The 21,124-nt window shown below is 34.6% G+C and overlaps 1 protein-coding gene across 1 annotated transcript in view; it reads right to left on the minus strand.

The window, feature by feature from the left end:
- Positions 1 to 21,124, minus strand: part of GCC2 (GRIP and coiled-coil domain containing 2) — a 58,114-nt gene that overhangs the window by 10,477 nt on the left and 26,513 nt on the right. Inside the window, exons 14-20 of the mRNA XM_007501201.3 lie at positions 20,202 to 20,302; positions 20,031 to 20,108; positions 17,564 to 17,701; positions 12,976 to 13,097; positions 6,950 to 7,123; positions 3,403 to 3,620; positions 1,496 to 1,690 (exon numbers count right to left, since the gene is read on the minus strand). Of these exons, the coding sequence (XP_007501263.2) occupies positions 1,496 to 1,690; positions 3,403 to 3,620; positions 6,950 to 7,123; positions 12,976 to 13,097; positions 17,564 to 17,701; positions 20,031 to 20,108; positions 20,202 to 20,302 (1,026 nt within the window). The remainder of the gene's footprint in view (positions 1 to 1,495; positions 1,691 to 3,402; positions 3,621 to 6,949; positions 7,124 to 12,975; positions 13,098 to 17,563; positions 17,702 to 20,030; positions 20,109 to 20,201; positions 20,303 to 21,124) is intronic.

Consider the following 21,124-nt stretch of genomic DNA (forward strand, 5'->3'; position numbering starts at 1 on the left):
TCGCTTTCAGGTAGTTCAATATATATTTCTTGGATAATCTCTTTTGGATCTCTTTTCCAGGTCAGTTTTCCTAATAAGATATTTCTCATTTTCTGTCCCTCCTCCCAATTATTTTGACATTATTTAGTTTTTGTTTCTTGATGTCTCATGGAGTCATTGGCTTCTACTCGCCCAATTATAATTTTTTGGGAAGCGAGTTTCTTTGATGAGCTTTTGCACCTCTTTTTCCATTTTGTCAATTCTACTCTTTAAATTACTGCTTTCTTCAGTAAATTTTTGTACTTCTTTCCCCATTCTTTTGTGCTTTTTTTAATAAGCTGTTGACTCTTAGATTCATGCCATGATTTTCTTGAATTACTATAATTTCTCCCCCCCAATTTTTCTTCTACCTCTCTTGATTGCTTTTTGAGCTCTACTAGTTTTTTTTTAATAACACTAATTCAAATTTTTCTTTGAGGGCTTATATGTAGTCATTTTGACATCACTGACCTCTTCTGAGTTTGTATTTTGAACTTCCCTATTACCATAGTAATTTTCTATGATCAAGTCCTTTTTTTAGTTTGCTCATTTCTTGCAGCCTATTTCTTAACTTTTCACTTTATGTTTAAGTTGGACTCTATTCCTGAGGTGAAAGGGTCACAATATCAAAGGCGTCAGGCGTGCTACTGTTTTCAGAGCTAATTCTGGGGATGTGTAAGTTTTTAGTTCTTCTAAAGTAGTAAGATCTAAGCAGAGGTATGGTCATTGCTCTTCTGGTCTGTGCTCTATGAGAAACCAAAAGCATTCTCTTCCACTCTGAACCTGTATGTGATGAGGGTCTCTGCTCCCCTGTGGCCTCATTCTCTAGTGTGTTAGTGCTCCTCCTCACTCTGAGATACTGGGATCTGAGTCTGTGACTTGGACCCCTATTTAAAATGCAACAGAATCATGCACCCAGTGTCAGCAAAATGTCCACTGTACTACCTTTTTGACTCACTGCTTGTCCCTCTAACTTTCTGTCAACTGAGCTCTGGAAGTGGCCCAAAAGCCTCCAATGGCTTGCTGGGCAAAGCCTGCTGCTTCATTGCCTGGGTTACCTGTGCTCCATTTTCTTTTTGTTGGTTCAGATGCTCCAGAATTCATTTTGAGGTATTATTTTAAAGTTGTTTGGAAGAGAATTTGGGAGAGCTCAGGTGAGTTCCTGCATTACTCTGCCATATTGGATTTGCCCTCTAAGATTATGACTTTTCAAAGGTCATACAGCTAGTGTCAGAGAAGGGTTTGTATGGAAGTCTTACTAATTTCAAAGCCAGCTCTCTATCCAATAAACCCTGCTGATTTTAACAAAATGTCAAACTACACTCTAGCTAAAGTTCACCACTTGCAAACCAGGAAGGAGTGCAATGGTATTCAAAAAAGCATCATTATGACTCAATAAGGGGCCCTTGTAATTTATAGTAGCAGTAATTCTGTAGAATATATAAAGAAAACTATATTTAAAAAAAAAAGAACATACCAAATTTAGCTTCAGGAGAATTAAGAAGCTGTTCGAGAGATGGTGTATGGATACTGGTAGAAGACACAGACTCAGTGTCAGTTGTTTCCATTCCTTCTCCCTCCTCTCTGGCTACAGTGTGCATTTCAAGGAGGGGTAGGTCTGTGTTTCTTCTTTCACGAAGATTCTTCAGTGGCTGATGTGAAGAATTTGAACCTAATGGAAAAAAATAGAAAGAAGGGTATGTCTTTGAATACATAAATGGAATAAAAGATCACAATACTCTTCATGATCTGATAAAAGTAATTCCAAATAAGTCTCTATATATGTAAGCCAAAGACTAGCAATGAAAATGAAATGATAATTGGGAGAAATTCAAAAGTGGGAAAACTATTGAACTTAAAAGGGCCAAGTCATACAAAGAAGGAATTTCTAGTTCACTCTTAAAACCAAGAAATGAATATATTTCATAATGACATGGAAACTTTCATCATTCAATCTATTTCTACAGAGACTGATAGTTACTGCTTTCTAAGTAGTTGGATGAGAAAAAATGGTCTTCATAAAATTCTTAGAATGGCTGCTTCTAACACACACAAACTTTTCAGTAACTCAGGATAGAATATTTTTACATTCCCAAACACATGCATGAATCTTTATTTTTCCACTTTTCTCTTCCATCCATGGCCAATACTTGTATAAAATAGTTGAGAAGAATATATGTATAAGGGGATAGGAGAAGAATAGTGTAATTAAATTCTATATGGTTAGTGTTAAGATAATAAAACATTTTTAGCAGTATTGCTTTGGGTTGGGCAAATCTAGTCCCAAAATATGTGGCTTGCTTGCTGCAATAGTTTCTACCTGATTCAGAGATTATTTGTTAGAGTCTAGGCATCCTTTATGGGCAGTAGGATTCAAATCTAATTATCTCAGGAGAGCTAAAGTCATAATGACCCTTTCTAACTTATGGGGCTACATTGTAGGTAGTACAATCTTTAAAAACTAAACTCTACTGAAGACGACACTATCATAATAGCTTTGACTTAAGCTTTTTTTTTTTTTAAACCCTTACCTTCCATCTTGGAGTCAATACTGTGTATTGGCTCCAAGGCAGAAGAGTAGTAAGGGCTAGGCAATGGGGGTCAAATGACTTGCCCAGGGTCACATAGCTGGGAAGTGTCTGAGACAAGATTTGAACCCAGGACCTACTGTTTCTAGGCCTGACTCTCAATCCACTGAGCTACCCAGTTGCCCCACTGACTTTAGCTTTTTTTTAATCCTTACCTTCCACCCTAGAGTCAATACTATGTATTGATCTAAAGGAGAAGAGTGTTAAGGGCTAGACAATGAGGGTTAAGTGATTTGCCCTGGGCTACATAGCTAGGAAGTTTCTGAAGCCAGGTTTGAACTCAGGACCTCCTATTTCTGGTCTTGGCACTCAATCAACTGGGCCACCTAGCTGCCACTGACTTTAATTTTCTTATAACCCAAGGATATGACCTTAAAGCTAATGCTTTGCGAAATGAGGTCTTTTGTCATTTTTTTATCATGAAAAATATTTAAATCAGTATGTTTAATCAATAGCAATAAAGAATGTTGTAGAGTCCCAAAGATACTAGGACTAAGCATCATCCAATGGAGACTAATGAAAAGAGATTAATGTCAAAGAAAAGGAGATATTACCTGATACAGTATAAAGTATGTAAATGAACATTTATTACTTTAAAAGGTTATGCAGGCTGAAAATAAGGCCTTAACTATTTAGATATATTCATGGATAATTTATAAGTTAAAGTTCCTTGATGAGTAAGTGTGGTATTTCTTATGTTTGTATGATTCCTTAGGAATATAAGAAAGTGGTAAAAGTCTGAATGTAAGGAAACTTAGGTCATCAACAGTTACTACTTTCATGAGGGCACACATACTTCTGACAGCAGGGTCACTCTTGAGCTGGAAGAACTGAGCTTCTACTTTGGAAAGCTGCTGCTGCAGTGTCTCCATGGTCTTCCTGTGGTCTTCCTGTAAATGTCTCATTTGATCCCGGAAGCTACTGCGGAGTGTTTCATTCTGGGATGTTAGCTGACTCACAGTCTGTGCATACTCTGACTTCAACACCATGTTTTCTGACTGTATTGTACAGAACCTGAAGGATGAAAGAAATTTATCTTCAAAAAGCATTTAACTTTACTCACTGCTTCTTTAGGAAATGACTGGATGAGAGAACAGTAAACTCTATTCCTTTATAAAAATTAGGTATACCATCAATTATGACAAAAGCCTTTCTAGATCCTCAATGCTACATTAAAAAAAAATTTGTCATAGCCTAATTTTTGAGCCAGTATGAAATGCTAGACACCAGCTTCTCTAACCAAGTTTTAACATGTTTAAAAAGGGGGGCAGCTAGGTGTCTTCGTAGATTGAGAGCCAGGCCTAGAGATGGGAGGTTCTGGGTTCAAATATGACCTCAGATACTTCCTAGCTGTGTGACCCTGGCCAAGTCACTTAACCCCAATTGCCTAGCTCTTACTACTCTTCTGCCTTAGACCAATGCATAGTATTTACTCTAGATGAAAGGGTTAAAAAAAAATGAAAATATAGAGGATATTTTAGTATCATTTTATTTCTTTTTTCCAGGGCATGACTATATTAATACTAGTCACTTTCCAATCTCACTTAAAACATAACTACATGCCCAAAGGATAATAATTAAAAATTTTGAGGGCAAGCTTTCCTCATTATTTTACAGTAGCATCAATGATTTTCCCCCCTCATCAAGTATTTTGTATTTAATTCTAAAAAAATGTAAAGGGAACTAGGCGGCACAAAGCACAGAGCACTGGACTTAAGAGTCCAGAAAACCTGAGTTCAAATCCTGTCTCAGATACAACAGCTGTTTGATCTTGTTGGAGTTATTTAACTTCTATCTGCTTCAAATTCCCATCTCTGAAATGGGGATAATTATAACACCTCCCTCACAGAGTCCAGTGAAGATCCAATGAGATGACACGTGAAAAGCTCTTTGCAAATCTTATAGTCTTATGTAAATGCTAACTGTAATTATGATTATAGTTCTAACATTTACTAAGAGCTGATCAAATAGCTCTCCCTAGAATTAAATTAATCATATTGTGGACCTTGATAAAAACTAATGGGATTTCTATAAAATCCTTATTACCAGTGTACAAATTAAATTTCATTCATATGCTTAACGAAAGATGCTCAATGAAGAATAGTTCCACCTTCTCCTTAATCTGACATACCATATTGTCATCACAGTAGGATAGTGGAGGATCAGGACAGGGAGGTTGAAGACTAGGGTTTTAATCTGAGCTCTGCCACTTAGCTTAGTTTTACCAACGGCAAAACTAAAGCCAAGAAATAAAAAGTTACCCAAGGTCATACAGTTACTATTGTTTCTTTGAGGATTATTGTGAAGCCAAAGAAAGTATGTAAAATGCATTGTAAATCATAAAGTATTTTACAGATATAAGCTACTATTAACTTCCTTATTCTAATATCCTCAAACTCTTAAACAGTACTATTTATTCTCACAAAGCCTTTTATATGAAATATTATAGTTATAACTAAAATAAAATTGCAACAAAGACTAAGTTTCAGAATAGGTGGTGATTCTGTATAGATTGAGGGAGTTTCCTTATTGAGCAGGCTCTGTACCAGTAAGTTACTACATAGTCCTTTTGACTCTAAAAATTCTGTACTATGACACAATTTAGCTTGGTACATCTATTATGGGGTTACCTGATTTAGGAACACCAGAAAAGCTATAGGGAAATTGTCAATAGAAATGAAATATTTTAAAGGAAAACAGACCTCAAGTTATAGTGTCTCCAGAACGGGCGATTCAATAGAAAGGACACCAAGAGTTGCAGGATTTAAGATCAAATCTTAATTTTGCCACTTACTGCCCATGTGATATTCAGAACCTAATTTCTATAGCTTCAGTTTCCTCAGCCATAAAACAATTTGGATTAGATGAGCTTGAAACTTTCTTCCAGTTCTACAGCTATAATTCTTTTAAAAAATTTTTTAAATTAAATTTTCTTTATTATTCTGAATTTGAAAATCACCAACACATTTTTATACATTAAAAGGAAAGAAAAGCTTGTATATGAAGCAGTGAATTTGTTATATATTGTTTGTTTTTTAAAGTATGTATATGTATATATATCTAAAATTCAAAATTGAATCATCAGAATTGTTCTATTTGTTTTATATTCCTTCTGTACATATAAAAAAGTTTGATAAATATTAACTTTTTGAATGTTTTTCATTCATTCATGATTTCATTTTGCTTAGTTCCATGAACTTTTACTGTATCTCAAAATGATTGCTTTCCTTAGTAATCCTGTGTATTATATATTATTTATTTAAAACAGCATTCTGGGGGTAGCTAGCTAGCACAGTGGATAAGGCACCAGATCTGGAGTTGGTAGGACCTGGATTCAAATCTAGACTTGGACATTTCCTAGCTGTATGACCTTGGGCAAGCCTTTAATCCTAATTGCCCAGGCCTTAGTGATTTTCTGCCTTAGAACTAATATTTATTTATTTTAACTTTATTTAGTCAATTTAGAACATTATTCTTTGGTTACAAGAATCATATTCTTTCCCTCCCTCCCCTCCACCCATCCTTCCCACAGCCCACGCACAATTCCACTGGGTATTACTTGTGTCCTTGATCAGAACTTATTTCCATGTTGTTGGTGTTTGCATTAGGATGTTCATTTAGAGTCTACATCCCCAACCATATCCCCATGACTCATGTATTCAAGCAGTTGTTTTTCTTCTGTTTCTACTCCCACAGTTTGTCCTCTGCTTGTGGATAGTGTTTTTTCTCCTAGATCCCTGCAAATTGTTCAGGGACATTACACCGCCACTAATGGAGAAGTCCATTACGTTCGATTATACCACAGTGTTTCAGTCTCTGTGTACAATGTTCTCCTGGTTCTGCTCCTCTCGCTCTGCATCACTTCCTGGAGGTTGTTCCAGTTCCCATGGAATTCCTCCAGCTCATTATTCTTTTTAGCACAATAGTATTCCATCACCAACATATACCACAATTTGTTCAGCCATTCCCCAATTGAAGGGCATCCCCTTAATTTCCAATTTTTTGCCACCATGAAGAGTGAGGCTATGAATATTCTCATACAAGTCTTTTTCCTTATTATCTCTTTGGGGTACAAACTTAGCAGTGCTACATCTATAGCTATAATTCTAACAAATAGGTAACTTTCAAATATATAAGCAATATACTGATAAGCTTGATAATTTTCAATAATAATACAGGCAAAACTACCACCAACTTTTATAAATTCCTTAGCTGTTTCTAGTTTGGGACCAAAACCCCCCTTACTTCATTTTAAGAAAACAGCATTTTAAAGAACAAAAATGAAAGCCTGTATAATACATATAGTTAAAAGAATACATTTTAGCAAAATTAAAAAAACATACTTTTCTCGGAGTTCTGCCTCTTTTGCAACGGTCTCCTGCAGCATCTTATTATGCCGTTCCAGTAGTGTATCATGTTCAGACTGTAATACTTGAAGTTCAGATGCACTGGTTTGTAAATTGTTCTGGGTGTCTTGCAATTTCATTTTTAGTTGGTCTATCATTTCTAGGTGTTGTCTAGAGGGGAAATAAAAGGTGAAATCTGATTTTGGAGTTTGAAATATATTTTATTTTTCACAATTCAACTCCTAACAGGTGAGCTGTTCAGGCATATCATCAGGAGATAGTATGTGATCAGAGGAAGATATATTACAATGGAGAAGTTGTAACGTATTTATTGACACTAGTCTCCACAGTAATAGGCAATCTGGGGTACAGAGAATATCCTTGAGCAAACATTTTACAGCAGAATGAAGTTCATCATTTTAATAGCATAGAAAGAACTTATTTCAAGTAACATGATTATACCACAAGTGAAATATGACATGGTTCTAAAGTTTACTGAGGACAACTTGGGTATACTCCAATAGGAGAAAGAATAGTAGATTATGATAATACATGCATAATGTAGATCAAATTGCTTACTATCTCTGAGAGGGGAGAGGGATGGGAGGGAAGGAGACAATTTTGATCTTATAATTTCAGAAAATGTATGTTGAAAATTGTTTTTACATGTAATGGGGAAAATAAAACATCTGAATGAAAAAAGAATGGTATGTTAAGGCTGGGTAAAAATAAAAGAATAAGCCATAGTCGTTTCTGTGTTAGCTTCTACCTTCAGAAAAAGCTAATGGATAAGAAAAAATAATAAATGAGAAAATGGATAAGAAAGCAAGAAAAAAATTCAACACAATAATGGTTTATTATCTCACCTCCCCCACCTAAACCAGACATTTTTAGAGTCTAGTTAGATGAAAAATTAGTTAATGAAATTTTTAAACAGTCATATCCCACAATTTTTACAAGTGACAGGTTGGTGCCACCATTTATCAGTTTGCATTCTCCATCAACAGATTTCTAAATAAAAAGGTCGAGTTAAAAATACACAAACATTCCAAGATAGTTGATCTTGCTTAGAATAGTGAGATCATGGTAGAAAAATTCTTTTGTATGCTGAATATCTAGTTATAAAAACAAAAAAATATATGCATCAAAAGAATTCCTGAATCATCTCTTGCTCCAATTTTTTTTTCTTAATTCACTAAAAGTGATCTGGGAAGTATTTAAAATACCTAGTATTTCAATATGGTAATTGAATTGTACATAAAGAGTAATGGTTATACAAGAAAATGTATTTCATGACCAATATTCATTTTCAGTTTAAAATGATTTCAAATATTTACAGGAACCAGACTCAAATAATTTCCCAGGCTATATAAAAACATGTGCTTTATTTTGAATGACACAAGTCCCAGGGAAATTTTAATGTTTGTATTTTTAATAAAAACATGCTAAAAGTTCAACATTAAGCCATTTAACAGAGACTAGAGTACATTATATATTTAACAGAAAGACCTAAATGTTCATAAAACTATCTTTTTTTTTTTAATTTCCTGCCTGAAGTTTGTTGTAGTACCTTAAATGATCAAGTTTCTGACACTGTCCTCAATAGGCAGTGAAACTAAGGATCTAGTTTCTTACTGGTCCGGCTATGAGCCAAAATTGGATTATGTGAAATCTGAGTATGGTCTAATCTTGGTGCTTACATACACAAGATGTGTGACTATTCCTTCAAAGAAATTTCATTTTAGGGCTGCAGTCTGTATTTGGGGGATGTCCTAATTTTTTTTTATTAATATGTGTGACTTTTTAAAAAGAAAAATATTTTCATTTTGCACTTAAACACTAAAGAAAAAGGGCAATTACACAATAGAACAAAAGATGAAATTCTATGAAAATACGAATCTCCATTTTGTATCCCTTGCTTTTAGAAATCTAGACATTTAACTGTCAATATCCTTCCAATTAAAACCTGAGAGAAAAGGCAAAAACGTCAAACAAAACTTTTGACCAATAAGCATAGTCAAACAAAACAAATTCATGCAGAGGGGATGTCCAAATATATCTCTCTTTTTATACTGTATACCAATTACCATTTTCTCAGGAAGGGGGTAACACACTTCATCATAGGCTCTTTGAAATATATGATTGATCATTACATTAATAAGAATTCTTGGCAAGTTTTGGCAAGATAGGAAGCAACAAGGTGGCTTAGTGAACAGTGTAGAATCTGGAGTTAGGAAGACCTGAGTTTAAATCTGGCCTCAGACACTATCTGTGTAACCTTAGACAAGTCATTGAATCTATTTGCCTTAATCCACTGGAGAAGGAAATGGCAAATCACTTCAGTATCTCTGCCAAGAAAATCCCATGGACATTATGATCCACAGGGTCATGAAGAATTGGACATAATTGAATAACAAAATCTTCTTGTATAAACTATTTTCTGGGTTCCACTCACTTTATTTGTGTTAGTTCATACTGAGTTTTCTGAAATGTCTTTTGTTTTTTTTCTTACTATTCCATTATATTCATATGCCACGATTTGTTCAAACATTCCCCAACTTTCTTAACAGAAAATGCAAGGTATTCCTTTAGATTTGTTATTTTCTTTTTTCCTTTTAAAATTACCTTTCAGGATAAGGAAGTTTGCTTTGTGATTATTCTCTCCCCAGTATTATCATTCCTGGAGCAGCGAGGTGGTGCAGTGGATACAGTGCCAGGCCTGTGTCTTCCTGTTTAAATCTGGCCTCAGACACTGGCTGTGTGACTGGGCAAGTCACTTAACCCTGTTTTAGTTTCCTCATTTGTAAAATAAGCTGGAGAAGGAAATGCCAAACTACTCCAATATTTCTGCCCATAAAATTCCAAATGGGTTTAAGAGACAGAGAGGACTGAATATTATCCTTTCTCTAAATTGTCCATTTCCCCCATAACAACTTGACTATGTTGAGTCTGATGTGTGTGTGTGTGTGTGTGTGTGTGTGTGTGTGTGTGTGTGTGTGTGTGTAAGTGTTTCAACCTTCCTTTTTAATATGAGTTAATAGTCAGGTTCATCTGATACCTACTCTCCCCATCTTTCTTCCATATTTTAAATTCTCATATCACCATGAAGAGAAATAATGAGTTTCCTCTCCTTACTCCTCCTTCCTAAATTAGCATGTTCCCTTTTTCTTCCCTTCTCTTTGTCATCATCAATCCTTCGGAACAGAACCAATGCACTCAGTATTTCTTCACTCCTTAATGGCACACTATCATTACAGTACTATATAAGTCCTTCTAATTGCTTTAATAAATTTAGATTTATAAGTTTCTCTGGATTCTTGTATTTGTATTTCAAATTTCCTGTTCAGATCTGCTCATCTGGCCAGAAATATTTAAAAATTGCATTTTTAACCCCAATAGGATTAGATTCAATTTTTGTTATTGGGAGAAAAGACTCACTGATAAAAATTGCTAGGAAATAGTTTTACATCAACACCAAAGACCCATATGCATAGATAAGCTTCAAATAAATTTAACAGTCAAAATCAGAAGAGAAACAAGTAACTGAGAAAAAAATTTGCTTACAAGTTTATTTGATAAAAGTATCCTATCCAAGATATACAAAGAACTGATTCATATTTGTAAAACAGCCATTTTGCAATAGATAAATGACCAAAGGATATGAGTAAAATAAATGTTTTAAAAGGAAGACATTAAGATTATTAATATTAAAATTATGAAAAAATGCTCTAAATTATTAAAAATAAGAATAACTTGTGAAGTCTCATCTCTATCAGAATGGCCAAGATGTGAAAAGAAAAATTACAAATGTTGGTGGGACTATGGGAAAACAGGTACATTAGTGCTCTGTTAGCAGAACTAATAAAGTCCAATTACTTTGGAAAGGACTTTGGAACTATGCCAAGAAAGTTACCAAACTGTGAATATAACCCTTTACCGAGCTATATCATATATCACTATTAGTAAGTTTACATATAATACCCCAAAGAAATCAAAGAGAGGAAAAGCATTTCTATGTGCAAAAATATTTATAGCAATTCTCTTCAAGACAGTCAAAAACGCTATCTTTTCCTATTGGGGAATGACTAAAAAAATTATGGCATATGAATGTAATGGTATATTAAATAGTGCCTGAAGAAATGCTCCATTTCAAAAGAACCTGGGAAGACCTTTAGGAACAAATGCAAATGAGTAGAAACTGGAAAAAACAAAACAAAACACTGATAACATTATAGAGAAGAATTGTGAAAGACTTTAGAACTCTGATAAACACAATGATAAACCATGATTCTGAAAGGATGAAAATGGATCATGAAATCACCTCTTGACATAGAGGTGATGAACTTAAAATGGAGAAAGAGAAATGCATTTTTGGATTTGGCTAATGTGGAAATGTTTGGTCAGATGGCGTAGATATGTTATCAGTTCACTCAAAGGAAGAGGGGGGAGGTAGTGGGAAGGCCAGAATAATTTTAAAAATCTTATAATTTAAAAGTTAAAAGACCTATTATTTTGAAAAGAATCTAGTTTCTCATAGAAATGCTTGTTCATTATTAAGTCTGGTGGGAACATCAGGGTTTTGCTAGAGTAAGTATGTTAGCTGGGCAGCCTTTCAGGCAGCCATCTTGCAATATCAGTCTCAAACACTCATGTCTCTGTGATCTCATTGCTTAGGGAATTCCTCCAAGGATGCAGACTGAAAACTCGCTATGCCTATCTTAAGTGTTTCTTGTCACATTCTGCCAGTAGCTGTTTCAGGAAGGAGTGGTGGGGGTGGGGTGGGAATGGAGTCCATGCAAGATGCTTGAAGCTTTCTTCTGATATTGCGAGCACATCAGTGGAGACCCTCTGGGTGTCAACCCCTTGCTCTTGCCATTATACCATCCTTTCTTGTCATACAATCCCTTGGTGATATTCTTTACTTCTATTCTCCTTTTCCAAAGCTCCTCACTGTCTACACAGTAGCCTGCTCATACTCACCATGTGCCTCATTGCTCTCTGTGTGAAACTTGTCTTTGGAGGCAGTGCTGTTCTGTGTTCCCCTGACACAGAGCAACACCATTAAATGTTACTATTGAACAGACAGGCCTTTGCTTTCATGGGGAGTTTGGAGCCTGGAAAAGTGCTCTGCAATTTCAGTAAGCTCTCTAACACTTCAGGCTCTGGAGAAAATCAGCACAACGTCACCTCTAACAAGGAGCATCAAGAAAACCTTACCATCCACAGGGAACCTTTCCTCAACTTGGACTTTGTCCTGGCTCTCCTCCCTCACAGTTGTGAATACCTCTGGTGAGCACACATATCTCCTTGTTTTATAACGTGTTTGATACTAAGGATCAGAGGGTCACTGAAGAGGATAATTTTGGTTACATCTTCCAAAACTCCTGAATGATCTTGATGTGTGGATGGGAGACACCTTACTATTCTACCAGATTCAAAATTTTTTTTGTCACAAAACAATAAGCACAATGGGCTCTCATATTCTCTATATTTTTCATTTAATTGTGATAACAAAAATGTGGCCTATGTCAAAGGACCATTTGCAAAACCTAGCTTGTTACCTACGAATGCCCTTGACTCATCTAAAATGTATACATGTGAAACTTTAAAAGTAAAAAGAAATATTTTATATTGTCCAAAAGAAACATATTCTTCCTTTTAATTTTAGAATTTGACTTGCTTACATGGAAATGACTGTTAATTAATTTGGTCCTACTTTCTTAAATTCTTTTTTTTTTTTAACCCATACCTTCTGTCTTGGCATCAATACTGTGTATTTGTTCCAAGGTAGAAGAGTGGTAAGGGCTAGGCAATGGGGGTTAAGTGACTCACCCAGGGTCACACAGCTGGGAAGTATCTTGAGGCCAGATTTGAATCGAGGACCTCCCATCTCTAGGCCTGGCTCTCAATCCACTGAGCTACCCCCCCCCCCCTTCTTAAATTCTAAGGATTTTATATAACATTTTATTTTATTCCTTACTTTAATAGTAATTACTTATGTAGTAAAATTTTTTTAAAATTACCTTTCCTGTTTGGCTCCTTCTGTTTCACTCTGAGATAAAGATTTATTTTTTTGTTGTTTTAAAACATTATGAACCCGGACTTTGTAGCTCTCAAATTCAGAGGCAATGGTAGCTTGTTCTGCCTATAACATTTAAAATGAAAACAAAAGAAGAGAAACATATTTTGGTTTCAAATACAACATATCGGTTCCTTTCGTATTGAAGGGTTATATCTATATCTATATATAGAGAGGAAATTTTTATGTAAGTTAGGGTGTGGACAGGGAAAGATACACTTATCTTCTGAATAAGTTTGTAGTAAGTTCTAATGCATGATTTATGTGGGCCTTTGCTTTTCTTATGCTCAGAAAAAGAAAGGTTGTGTCTTATGATGCCCTTGACTCTGGTGATTTGTTTAATCTCTGAGCTTTAGTCTCACCATCTTTAAAATAAAGGGGTTGAAGAGGATGATTTGTAAGGTTCCTTCCAATGCTAACATTCTATGCTTCACACACTAGTAACTTAACTTAATATTGATAGGCTCAATATGTTATTTTCAGTCTTTGGAATTATTCAATGTTGTCACCATGTTAATATGAAAGGCATAAAGTGCAGCTATCAGATAGCTAGCTTTGGTAAGAGGAAGTCTTAGGTTCAAGACTTATCTCTGATACATCCTGGCTGTGTGACCCTGGGCAAGTCACTTAACCTCTAAGTTCATTGATTAGTACTACTAGAAGAAGTTTCCATATCAGGAGTTTCCAATACCAATGAAACAATAGATCCTGTCCAAACAATTCAATGTCATTACAATACTTCTTTACCCCCCAAATAAATTAGAGTACTTAAAAATTAAGCAGCTTATTATAGAATACTGAAAGGGATAACAGATAGATGAAAAAATTACTATGATGAAAATTTAATTCCCATAACACATTTTCTTAAGTCAAGAAGCATTTATTAAGTGTCTTCTATGTGCCAGACATTGTGTTGAAATATGTTGGACATGAAAAAAAAGTAAAAAAAGTTCCTCAAGGAACTCATAATCTAATGGAGGAGCCAATGCAAAGAACTATGTATGGATGAGATAGATATAGTGTAAACTGGAGAAAATTTCAGAAGGGGGAAGGTGGCATGAGAGGCTTCTAGCAGAACAGGAGAGATGGAGTATCCTGTATAAGAGAAAGCATGCAGGCCAATGCCACTGAACTGCAGAGTAGGAGTAAAGTATAAGACTGAAAAAGGAGCAAAGGGCCCTGCAAGGAAGGACTTTAGATGCCAAACTGAAAAAAAGAAGAAAAAAGATAAAAAAGTCAAACAGTTGATTTTCTATTTGATCCTGGATTTATAAGGTCAGAGTCATCTTCCTAGAACTACGCCATCTCTCCCTGCCATAGTTCAGTCTATGTTCTAGGAAGCTGACTCTGACAGTTAAGAGGAAGAATGGATCGGAATGGGAAGAGGCTTAAGCGGAGAAAACATCTAGGAGGCTTATGCAACAGTGCAGGCTTCAGGGGCTGAGTGTCTGCACCAGGGTGGCAGCAGTGTCAGAAGAGAGAAGGTAAGGAGGTCAGTGAGAGGTTCTATGAAGGGAGAATAGCTAGGGCTTGTAGGGGTGGGGAGAGTGAGGTGCCAAGGATGATCCACTGGCTGAAAGCCTATGTAACGGGAGGACGATGGTACTTCTCACAGTAATAGAGAAATAAGAAGAGGGAAGCTTTTGAGGAAACCAATGAGTTCAGTTTTGGACATGTTGAATTGAAAATATCTAGGAGACATAAATTTTGAGGTGTCCAATAGGCAGTTGAAGATGTGAGACTTGAGATCAGGGAGCGAGTTTAGAGCTGCACAAATAGGTGTGAGGATCATCTGCATAGAGATGATAAATACAGGAGAGTTGATGACATTATTAAGTGAAATTCAATAAAGGAAGAAAAAGAAGAGGGCTCTGGATAGAGTCTTGGAGGACATTCAGTTAGTAGGTGTTATTTAGATGAAGACCTAGCAAAAAATATGGAGAAGGGGGCCACTAGGTAGCACATCGGATTGAGGGCCAGGCCTAGAGACAGGAGGTCCTGGTTAAGTTTAAATCTGGCCTCAGACACTTTGTAGGTGAACTTGGGCAAGTCACTTAACCCCAATTGCCTTGCCTTTACTGCTCTTCTGCCTTGGAGCCGATACTTAGTATCAATTCTAAGACAGAAGTTAAAAGTTTAAAAAATATGGAGGAGTTAGTTATCAGAGAACCAGAAGAGAGAAGTGCCATAATAATCTAGAGAAGAAAATATCAAAGATAAGAGGGTAATCAACAGAGGCAATGGCCTAGATAGGTCAAGAAGAATAAGAAAAGTCCATTTGTCAAATTTTAAACCAAAACTGTCACTTAAGAGGTCTTTGGAAAAAAAAAGAGATTATCGATAACTTCGGAGAAAGCAATTTCAGGCAAACAATGAAGTCAGAAACAGATTGGAGAGTTGGAAAGTGAGAGAAAAGGAAGTAGAGGGAAGGAGCCTAGAGGACCTTCTCAAGAAATTTAGTCACAAAAAAGAGAAGAGATATAGGATAACAGCTTCTGGGGACAGACAGCTCATGTCAGGCTTTTTTGAAAATGAGGGAGATCTGGCTATGTTTTTATCTATCAGGAAAGTAGTCATTAGTTAGGGTGAGAGTGGAAGTGAGTGAGAGGGGATAACGGGACAATCTGGAGAAAATAGAATGGATATAGAGGGATTTAACTTGGCAAGAGAAGGGCTATTTCTTCATATGAGACAGACGTAAAGGAGATCATGAGGGAAGACGTCTGAATGAAGGGAGATGAGGAGGGGAAGAAAGGGAACCCTCAGCAAATGGCTACATTTTTTTTCTGTGAAATACAAGGCAAGGTTCTCAGCTCAGAGGATGGGGAGGGGCACAATGGGAGGTTTGAGGAGAGATAAAAATATTTGGAAAAGCTGCTGTGTTAAGTAGAATAGTAAATAGATTTGGAAGGTTTAGATGTATTGGCTTGCTAGTGAAGACTCAGTCATAATTATATAACAAAAATCTGTAGTGGATCCCAAGGGAAATTTTACAAAAGATTCCCTTTTAATCCAAAAAATATAATCTTTCTATGAAATTAATGACATTTCATTCTTTTGGGTACTATTTGAGCAGTAGTTGTAGTTATCTCTGAACATAAAGTTTTTTGAACCAAAAAGGAATACCGTAACATGTCCTATTTTCATTGAAACAAGTAATGAACTCTGTCACAACTTTTATTAGACTCATTCCAACTCTTATTTTGCAATAGTCTTTAATAATTGGTAAAACTATTAAAAACGGAAATAGCAAAGCAAAGTTCAAATAAAAAACAGTATAGATATGTTTGTATTTTTCTATTTAAACAAATTCTGATTCATCACAGTCACTTATATGAACCTATTATCCAAATGTCAACCAATTGGGTTGAATCATTTGGTATTTTTCTAAAATAGCCCAAAGATCACGGGAAAATCTTTATTCATTATTTTTCACTCATATTGGCATTGTGTTTTGAAAATGCTTCTTCTAAATAAACTGTTGGCATGAAATGTAATTTGGTATACCTAATTAAAAAGAAAAAAAAAGGGAATTCAAGGCACCTGCTCATGTTTTCTTGTTCCTGAAAAAGATATTATAAAGGAAAGAGGAAAGGAGGGAAAGAGATGAAAACCAACAAATATAATAGAAAATGACTTGATTTTATTTTCTGCTTGTTAGGAACTATCGTTCTAAAGGAAATGCATTTCTTTCAAATTATTGGTTCTAATGTTACTAATTTTGGGGGAGGTGGGGTGGGGATCTAAACTTGTGATCTAACTAGGATGAAGAACTCCCTTGACTGCAGAAAAAGTATGCAAACTCCTTTGATTAATATAACTCTCTCTCCAAGTTATAGTCTTTTCTATAGGGTTGCATGGGATTGGAATGTTAAGTATTTTAGTCATAATCTTACAGTTAATATATGTTCGGGGCAACACCCGAACTGTTTCTCAGATAAATATTTGACAATCAGTAAGGATTTAAGAATGAATAGAAATCAATCAATCAATAAGCATTTATGTAGTATCTACTGTGGACCAGACATGATGAACCTTAATTTGAAATCAAACAAGATGAATTCATTTTCCTACTTACACATTTTATCATTTTCTGAATAATCTTTCAGGATTCAATAATTTTATCTCAGCTAAAGTTCAGTTCAAAACAAAATTCTTGTTCTTTATACCTTTATATATCTTTATACCTTTGACTTTCCTTTTCAAACTTAAAATAACTGTCATTTATACAATGAAAAAATAAGTCCACTGACTTAATATTAGCTATCTATCAAAGACACAATGAAGAATTTCACTTTTATACATTTTTGCTAATGTACACTGAGATAAATTACTGTTTTGCATTTAGAATAACAACTGTATTTAATAATAATAGAAAAATAAGCTTTGATGGGCAAAAATTCATGTATTTATGGATTTCATTTAGGGCTTTGAGTAACTATTAACCACCCTAAAAAGGTAAGGAAATACATTTTTGAAACACTAGAGAATAAATATTATATAGCAAGTTACTTCTAACTTGTATGAAGTACCTTAGCTGTGTTGCATTCTTCTTGTAGAATTGTGATTTTCTGGTGGCAAGAACTCAGGGTACGCTGGTGTTGCTCTACAGAAGTCCTCAGTTGTTCTTGGATTTTGTGTTTTTCTGATGTTACTTCAGCTAATTGAATCTGAAAAAACATTGTTGTTTCACAATACTGGTAGTAAATCAGTTTCTGAGTGATGCATTTGGAAAATTTTTATTTTAACATAAGCTATAGTAAGAGATGCTATATTAAAAGAATAAATAAAAATAAACTATATTTTAAGAGATGTCTTTTAAGCTAGATGATAATATTTGAAGACTTCATCTAAATAGTGAATAAAATATAATTTAAAAATAAGATATTCACTACTAATAATGAACCTAGGGCAAAAAGAAATAAACTTCCCTGGAAAATAAGTAATATAATCTTCATTAATTCCTGACTTTTCTTTTCATTCAGAAATACTGATCATATAGATTAAAAATAAGTTGCCTTGGTATGGATATTATCTTTTAATATTTACCTCAAACCCAAGAAACTATCAATTTACTTTTAAAACTTAAATTTTTAAATTAAATTGTAGTCTGTGGGGGCTCTTTTTCTAAGACTCCAGCAGCAAGCTGGAGAATTAGACTCTATGGTGTTCTCTTGTGGTTTGTTCCTGCTACCACTTCCCTTCCTCTCTGGGCTGGAGTTTTTTCACAATGAAGCTTAAACTGTAATAGAGGATAAATGCCTTTCCTTATACTCTTGCTCTGCTCTTAAAATAATATATTACTTCCTTTAGGCACTTTAAAGGATTTTACTACTAAGAACCAAAATAAAAGGCATGTTAAAATTACACAGCTGTAGGATTCCTATATGTTAATCAGGGTTATTTCCATTTGTTCTACAGAGATTAGAGCTTTATTCCCTCTAAAGTCCTCCCTCTAGCCTATTAGATTTTGTCTGGAATAAATTGACTCAATCCTGCTTATTGCTGATATGAATCAGACTTGGAAATGATGATATAAATCATAGCCTTTCAAGAATCTTCTTCTTCATAATGTTCTAGGTGTGGGAATCCTTCTGTTAGGTTTCAGTCTTGCAAAGAACTAATGACCATCTCCCTTCATCCTAGATCATTCTGGATACAGATAACTTAAAGCCTGCCTATACCTGGACTCTCCAGATGATAAAAACCTTTCCTATTCCTCAAAATTTATGCCTGGAACTTTGACCTTTCTGTTTGCCTGTGGCAACTGCCAACTATACTCTCCAAGAGATTTCAAAAGCTCTGACCTTAGGCATGTACTCTTGCCTTGGACCTATCTTCTTTCTCTCCTGGTTGATCTGCCTCACATAAACTTGTTGGCTATTTTTAATAGCTGTTTCTACTCTTTGTGGTAAAATTTGTTTCTTTACCATACTGTTCTAGATATGGATTTACAAATCTCTTTGGTCTAGGACCATGCAATTTAGGCAATCATCTATATAGGGTTTCAAGATCTTCTATTTTGCCAGTTTTCACAAAAAGAAGGAAAAAAAAAGTTTGAATGATGAGTAAAAATTCTGAAAGACTGAATTCTGGGTAAGGAAAAAAATCAATTTATTGATTAGGCTAGCAATAATTAATAAATGGTCAGTGATCTCTCTTGGTGATCAATGACATAGTTATGCATTGTGAGTCTTTAAATACAATTGTGGAAGCTCATTTTTCAGGCATCCCTAAGACATCTCTAATTGGTGGATACTAACAAAGAGGTGGCTAATATTTTCCAGTCCCTCCCTGATTCCCTCATGATGATGGGGAAAATCACATGCCAAATCACAGAACTCCAATATTCTTGATGATCTAGATGAAGAAATCAAGTTGGACATGGGCAGGATTGACTTTCCCCCCTTCATCCCAATAAAGGAATCAAGGATACTCCCCTGACATATTTGGTCCAAACTAGTTTTTGTTTACTAGACAGGAAAAAGCTTATGGTCTCAATCTTTTAATTATCCCAATTTCAGAAGCTGTTTTCGGGTAGGGAATGTGAGGGCATTCCTAGGACTGTTGGGACAAAGGAATGAGGAAAAAGGCATGAAAAAAAAATTAAAGATTCCTAATAGAAATCAAATAATACAGTATTAAGGATACATTTTCTCATTTGGTACATAAAATTGATGAGCAAAAAATTCCCTCCATCAACAAATGCCAAATCATGTCACAGAAAAATATGGTTTGGAAACATGTTTACTTAGTTTTGTATCATTATGGCTTTTCAATGTTATCTTTAATGAAGATAACTCAATTATTTATAAGCAGTATATCTACAATATTATTGCTTAAAGTCCATACGCTAAACAATTATTCATTGATGACATTTCAAGACATTTAATATAGTATACAGATTGAAGAATTTTGCTTAATAAATATCTATTTAGGAACATGCACAAGAGTAACCCTCTTTCCAATGAGAAAATTTACTATTTAAATGGACCTTACTTTATAGACTTCAACTTGCTGCTGGTTTGCTTCTAGTTCACCTTTTAAAGATGAGTGAAGTTTTAGCTGGTTGGCTTCCTGAAGAATGAAAATTTTGGTTAATTAGCAAAAAGTTAACAAATATGTAATAGAGACTATTAAAGTATAAAGTCAAGAAAGAAATTAACATACAGCTTGTTTTGAATCTTTCAGTTCTTTTTTGGTTTTTACTAGTAGCTGCTTGATTTTGGTGTTTTTATCCTCAGCTTGTGTTAATGAGGACTGAAGTGAACCTAGTGTAAGAAAAACAAGCTTTAGAAGCCAAAAATAAAGATCATTTTCTGAGTTATTTTAAAACTAAAAGGATAATCACTATAAAACCGATAATAACCTTTTAGGAACAAAAATACTTTATAGGACCACAAAAATTAAATTGTGACTAATGAATTTAAGCATCAAGGCAGGTTATAACACCTATTTGATGCTTCTACTTTGTAGCTTTTACATTTTATTGCAATATTTGCTTTTTGAAATCTCTTTTGATATCAAATGGTTAGAACAACTTACACTACTCAAATATATGAAAGGTATGCCATGACCCTGTAGCTAATAAACATGAATTTATAAGGATTTTCTAGCAGTTTTTTATTCTTTTGCTATAATTCAGATTCTAGGCTATGCATATGTTACTTAAGATTTTTTATTATTGTTTTCTATTGATCAAATTATGTCTGATTTAGTATAATAGTTTTATAAACTTTTTTAATGTCTTCATTATTTCTCTCTATTCTCTGTAATCAGATTATTTCTAAAACTGATTTTACATCTGGACTAGATGACTTCTAATATTTCACTTCTCTCAAACTCTACTATAACAATGTACTTTTTTTTCTGCTCAAAAACCTTCAAGGTTTCAAAAATCTCAATGACCTATAAAATGAAAATCAAATTCCTCAAGCTGTTATTCACAGCCCTTTACAGTGTGATCTAACTAAACACACTTTTCCACACTCATTTCTCCATCTTTCTTTTCTTAAAAAAAGTATCTTTACCTTCTGCCTTGGAATAGATAGTATGTATTAGTTACACGGCAGAAGAGAAGTAAGGGTTAGACA

Source organism: Monodelphis domestica, chromosome 8 (genome assembly GCF_027887165.1).
Source record: "Monodelphis domestica isolate mMonDom1 chromosome 8, mMonDom1.pri, whole genome shotgun sequence".
NCBI classification, from domain to species: domain Eukaryota; kingdom Metazoa; phylum Chordata; class Mammalia; order Didelphimorphia; family Didelphidae; genus Monodelphis; species Monodelphis domestica.